The sequence below is a fragment of the Poecilia latipinna genome, unplaced genomic scaffold, assembly GCF_001443285.1.
Source record: "Poecilia latipinna isolate Pla-1442-1.1 unplaced genomic scaffold, P_latipinna-1.0 Scaffold2432, whole genome shotgun sequence".
NCBI lineage: Eukaryota > Metazoa > Chordata > Actinopteri > Cyprinodontiformes > Poeciliidae > Poecilia > Poecilia latipinna.
The window spans coordinates 143-6,533 of NW_015115048.1; the positions used below are offsets into that span (position 1 = coordinate 143).

The 6,391-nt window shown below is 43.0% G+C and overlaps 1 protein-coding gene across 1 annotated transcript; it reads left to right on the top strand.

Moving 5' to 3' along the window:
• The first annotated feature begins 932 nt into the window (after positions 1-932).
• On the top strand, positions 933-6,299 carry LOC106937758 (troponin C, slow skeletal and cardiac muscles). The gene is made up of 6 exons (XM_015019425.1): positions 933-2,542; positions 3,926-3,956; positions 4,121-4,267; positions 4,767-4,881; positions 5,375-5,511; positions 6,076-6,299. Exons 1-6 carry the CDS (start codon positions 2,519-2,521, stop codon positions 6,105-6,107), a joined length of 486 nt encoding a protein of 161 aa, XP_014874911.1. The 5' UTR covers positions 933-2,518; the 3' UTR covers positions 6,108-6,299.
• Positions 6,300-6,391: the final 92 nt, after the last annotated feature.

Sequence of the window (6,391 nt, forward strand, 5' to 3'; positions counted from 1 at the left end):
GTCCAGATTTGTTTGAATTACACCTCACGTGCATGCTTCGCAGCGCGAACGTACGCAAAAAGGAGGCGAAGAATGGAGAATAATATAGTCACTCTGAGGACAAAATGTGGTGGCAGCGAAGCAGGGAGGGCGATGGAGGGGGATATAGCCCCGTTCATCTCCTCTCATTTTCTGCCCGCTACTACCCGGCAGAGTTTCTATGGCAACCCCTCAAAAAGCGGTGTGCGGTGAATTGTGGATTTGAGATGCGCCGTCTGATTGCGCTGTGTGGAGGAGATGGCTGGCTCTTTCGTCAGCCTTTCCCCGTGTAAGAGGAAATTGGTGAAGGGCTCCAATGAAACAGCACTCCATATGCTTTCTTTGATCTGCGTGCCAGGCTTCGGGCTCGACGTCATGTGTGTGTGTGTGTGTGTGCGTGTGTGTGTGTTGGGGTGCAGACAATGTGCAGAGCGGGCTCACCAACGCTTTACATTAGGAATCCGGTGCCCGCCTCCCCTCCTCACCAAGAGAAGCCGCTTGTCACTCTTGGCACCCACCAGACATCGCTCATATCTCCAAAAAAAAAAAAAAAAAGAATGAATTTGTCTGGCGGACCGTGTGGACTCATCAGCATGCTTTGACTTTCAGCTGATTGATTCGAAGCCACTGATGACGATTCACTTCTCTGAATTCAAACAGCAGCGTGCAGCGCAGTGCAGTGTGTCCTGAGTGTGAAATCATGACAAATGGCACAAATAGTTTCAGATCCCCGCAAGCTCTCCCCTCCCCTCCGCTCACCACCTCACTGCTTTTCTTTTCTTTCTTTTTTTTCTTTTCTTTCCCATGCAGGCAGGAACTTGTGCCCGTGACTGACACGCACTGATGCGGGGGTCTTTGTCACAAGACCTGCTCCTTTCTGTGCACGAGTAGGACATGTATGTTGTTCAGTGGGAGCTCCATCTCTCTTCTTCTGAGTGGCTGTATGATGCTTGTAAGCTGTGCCAGTCCCCATTAGCATCCCATTATAAACCAGCATGATCACTCGTCACTTAAAATGCCTGCCACAGCATGCTCTGTGTGTGTGTGTGTGTGTGCGGGTGTGTGTCTGTGAAAGTTTTTTTTTTTTCTTTTAAAGCACGTGCGTGAACGTGAAAAAGAATCACAGTCAAGTGATTGAGATGGCCTTGTTTCAGAAGGGGTTTAGAAAAAAAAAAAAGAAAGAAAGCGGTAGCAGAGCCTTGCAGTGGATGCAATTTCATTTAAATGTCTCTGCAAGTGTTTGGTTTGTTTGACCCAGATTTCTCACCTACCCCGCAATTGATAAATTGGATATCCGGAGGCAGCCTTGTGCAACTATTCAATGTAGTTTCTATGTAGCGAGCAGCGCCCTCTGCTGAGTTATACCCGTGTTGCACATGATTTGTTTTTCAAATCTACAGCGCTTTACAGCCATGTGAAAAATTTAACAGCCTGTTTTCCTAACATATGGGGACATATGGGTTCTAATGATTCATTTTAAAAACTGAGAAAATTTCAAGTAAAAATAATCAAGCAAGTAAGACTTAAAAAAAAAAAATAAAATAAAATTTTGGTGTGGAATAAATTAGGAACACTCCCACATTTAGTTCCATGAATGTAAAATAGCTAAAATCACGTCAAGAACACAAGATTATAACAGGAGGTCTTTAAAGGAGGTTTGTCTTTTTGAACCTGAGACATTTAGTTGATGTTATAGCTGTCTGGAAAAAAACCTCAAATTAGAAGCACGGAGGGGAAAATCTCATGGCTTGGGAATGCCTTATCTATCTAAACAGCTCTACATCACTTTCCCCATGGATTGTGCCATCTGTTGAAGGGTGCTTGCTGAACACGTGAGATCATCTGTCAAAATGAAAAAAAGCTATTGCACTCTGTAGTGAGAAATCAGATAAAAAGGCCTTCAACAGTGCTTTGCGCATGCAGCTTGATTTGAACGTTTTTACCAATAGATCTTCCTGCTTTGTTTATTTTACCATGAGATTGTAGGTTCTTTGAAGGCCAGTATTGGTACCATTATTTCGGTGTGACTTCACAGAGCTCTGCTCGTCTCCTGTCACGGTCCGAAAACCTCTGCATGCACCCACAGTCAAATTCTTTCAAACTCACTCAGGTCTGGAGGAATGTTGAGTGTCTCTAGCCCTTCTCCCTGGAGATTAGAGCTCCCCATGCATGGCCTCTCTCCTCTCCTCAAACTCATTCCATAGTGTGCCCCCTAAGAGCTGCTGCATTTTTATCTGAGCCCGGTGATTGTGACAGATTGGGCCAATGATGCACGCACACACACACACACACACACACACACATCAGTACACATTTGTGTACACACATGTTCAAGGCTCTATCAGAGGGGAGGTTGCTTTGCCTAGGGAGGGACAGACAGTGCCAGGCTTGGGGTATAAAACCCTCCCAGGATGAAACCAGAGTCCTCCCCTAAGCTGGACTCTTTCTCAGTCCTTTGTGCTAGGACACTGTCAGGACCGGCAGCAGACGAGCCGCCAGCATGAATGACATCTACAAAGCAGCGGTATGTTCTCTCACTCAGCTCATATGCTTTACGCTGTGTGTACAGTCAGCTCCTTCTGATGAGGCACTTTGGTTTTGCTGGATAGTCCCCAAAACTCAGTGAGAGCTAATCTGGGAGGAGAAGGATTTTGTTTGCACATCACCACTCTTACCATTGATTTGTAGAGAGAATTTGGTGGATTCTGTTGAAGGCTTGGAGAGTTTTGTGATTGTTTAATTAGCTGGGAAGAGTCCCATATCTTTTTGACTAACTGCTGGTATTTGAGTCCTGCCAGTGTCTGTTCAGTGTGTCCCTTCCATCACCAGCTGGTATCAAACATGTCGGTGGATCTTTGACCATATTAGAAGAGGTGGGAGCGGACATGTCCCTGGTCATCACTCTGCTGCTTCATTCTTGACTTCAAATGGACCAGTCCTGCCTCCCAGGGCTAATTTTGGCAAGTTGCTCAAACGATTCTGCTCCTGTAGTGCTCTGGTCCCATGGAAGGCCTTCAGGTTTAGATAAACTCCTCCTCCACTGGATTCCAGCATTATCTGTGATCCTGAAAGCTGTGCTGTTGTGTGTGTCCCCTCTCCCCCCCGTCCTGCTGGACAGTGGACCCGGTCGTCCTGTTCCCTCACATCCCAGCTGAGCAGGACATCTAAGACAGGAAAGGCTCCCAAGAATGTACATAACATGTTTGTTTGGATACATCGTTTCATATATCATCACTTGAGGGACTGTGTTTGTTTACAAGAGAGCAACTGAATGTATGGCTGTTTAATTTACTGCAGACGACAGATGATAACTCTTATGCAAGCAGCTGTCTCCCTCTTTCGCTGTAGCTTTTGCAGGATTACTACCCCATTGTTATGGGTGGTAGCCAGTGCTATGCTAATTTAACACACTCTGTGTCGGGTTCCTTTATCTGTGGATCCCGATCATGCTGTCTATTTTTAGCTCCCCATCATTGTGGGTGCCACACATGAAACATACAGTATGTATTTTAATTGCAGACGCATCAATGAAAAATTTTCCAGCGTATTTCCAATCTAAAGTTTTTGACTGGAAGGAAGATCAAACTTTTACTTTAGCATTGTTAGCATTGATCAGAGCTGATTGGACGTGTAATCATTCAATCGCCATCTTATTTCTTGGCACATCATTGGTTTAGCCGGTGGCGGTTAAGTCAGAGGAATACCACTTCTGACTGAAAAGTTATCAGAACAAACATGAATAAAGTAAAGGGACATTTGTTAAAGATTTCAGGTCCAGATACCAGAAGTAAAAACGTTCACAGTGAAATTAAATTAATATGAGACAGTGCAGAAAGGGGAAGACCCCCACAGATTTTGTTCAGGTTGTGTAAACGGTTCATTCTTTTAATCGTTTCATCGTTTACAGGTTGAACAGCTGACAGATGAACAGAAAAATGGTGCGTAATTTTTATTTTAAATTTTATGAATTTTATGGGAACATTTTCACGTCATGTCCCTGCTTGCTAAAGAAAAGCACAGTAAGATGGAGAGTTAGATGCATCTGATGCAACCAAATATATCTTTTAAATCTTTTTTCCCCTTTACTGTTGGGGTGTTGCAGAGTTCAAGGCCGCCTTCGACATCTTTGTGCAAGATGCAGAGGATGGCTGCATCAGCACCAAGGAGCTGGGGAAGGTCATGAGGATGCTCGGTCAGAACCCCACGCCAGAGGAGCTGCAGGAGATGATAGACGAGGTGGATGAAGATGGTAAATCGAAACAGGAAACTGAATGGTTGACCTCTTCTTGCCCATAGTTCAGCGACCTGGTCTGTCTTGTGCAAACGGAGCATCAGCCAGACCCTCAATGCTTAATGTCAAATGAAAGTCAGCGGTCGTAAAGACATCAGGATGTGTCAGACTGGATTAAAGGGGAAATGTGTATCAAATGATGCACAAGTCGTCTTGAATTTTCCATGTGATGTGATGATCAAAGACAGAAAATAACGTTTTGGATTTACCTCAGAAAGGTTTAACATGTGATGTACATTTTTGGCATGCTCTCAGATAAAGAATAAGAATGACATTTAAATGTCGCAACAGTTTCTGCTCGTCATTGTGAACTACAGGTATCTTCTTGTGTCAGAAATATGAATAATCGTAAATAAAAAAAGGGTTGCATATTAAGTAATTTGTGCATTGTTTAAATTATCTGAAATTCCTCTCTGAGAAGGTGCTTTGAAATGTGTGTGTGTGTGTGTGTGTGCAGGGAGCGGCACAGTGGACTTTGATGAGTTCCTGGTCATGATGGTGAGATGCATGAAGGACGACAGCAAAGGGAAGACAGAAGAAGAGCTCGCTGAGCTCTTCAGGATGTTTGACAAGTATGTTTTTATTCTTAAACCCTACTACTATCAATGAAATATTAATCCCGTAAAAGCAGCTAGCTCATCTTTGGGGTAACTGACAAACAGACGAGTCAAATTATATTTAACAAGTGGATGCTTTCACCTCAGAACCACCGCAGCCTAGTTATTAAATTGCACTTTAGTGTGGTTCCAGCAAAGTATGCTCCCCATGTGCAAATTATGAGCTCTGACAAAATGCCAGGAAGCTCTGCAGAGAACTGCATGTAGTTCGTTCCTTAATCGCTTTTGACAGTTCTGAGTATTCCTAACACCCCCTAGCATGTATGCCAGACACCTCGTCTCAGCATCAAAGAACAAACTCCCCATTCCTTACTCCCGTCATGGTTTCGCAGAAATTTGTAAAGCCCAAGATATGAATTTTCACATGACTTTCCCCTAATGCCGCCCTTGAAGCTCTGTGTGAAATTTATGAGAGCACAACACAAATTGCACTGCTTTGACTGCACAGAAATGCAGACGGTTACATCGACCTGGATGAGCTGAAAATGATGCTGGAGTCCACAGGAGAAGCGATCACTGAGGATGATATTGAAGAGCTGATGAAAGACGGGGACAAGAACAACGATGGCAAAATTGACTATGATGGTAAGGGGGTTTGAACTCCGGAGAAAAAAGAAGCGTAACAACTGAAAAGCCTCTAAAGGTTTCTAAAAGTCTTTGTCTTGACAGCAATAATGTGTCCTGTAATTGTCTCGTGTTGTGTTTGGTTCAGATCCTGCTTAGCAGACCGGTTCTACGTTGTGTTAATTGGCAATTATACATCTAAATGAGCAAAGACCATATGTGGAGTTTCTCAAGGCTTCATTTTCAGGCTGCATTAATTCAACATTACATGGTCTCTTTAGCTTTAATTATGGAGAACTAGAAGATCTCCTGCAATATCTATCCATCCTGGAGATGTACCATTTTATATCTCTATGTCATCTCTTGGTTATAGTCACTGAGGATATCTGGGAGTGAACTAGTCAGAATTTTCTTTAATTTCATGCAAAACATATTCAGAATATATGGTTAGAGAATGTCTTCATTGCCCTTGAACTATCTTGTTTATGGACATTGATTTATAAAATATCTTTCCTTGATTTGCTGTTTCATACCAGTTTGGCAGAAGTTAAGTGGCTTTCTGAACATGGCTTTCTTATTTTACAGAATTCTTGGAGTTCATGAAAGGAGTGGAGTAACCTTGAACTGGAGAGGATACAAGTTATTTTGAGTGTCACTGTGACTCCACAGTCATCTGTGGAAAACTGGATTTGGCTGCAGTTGATGGAAAACAACGGGTCAGCATTGCAAACACTGTATCTGATTTTTTTCTCTTTTTTTTTTTTTGTCTTTTGTATTTTCTACCATATCTTCCATTGTTGAAGACACAATTTTTGACTTTCAGTACATTGAATCTGTGTCAACTTGTCTAGATCACTTAAAATGTTTGCTGAGACCAAATATTATTTCCCCTACAGCTGAT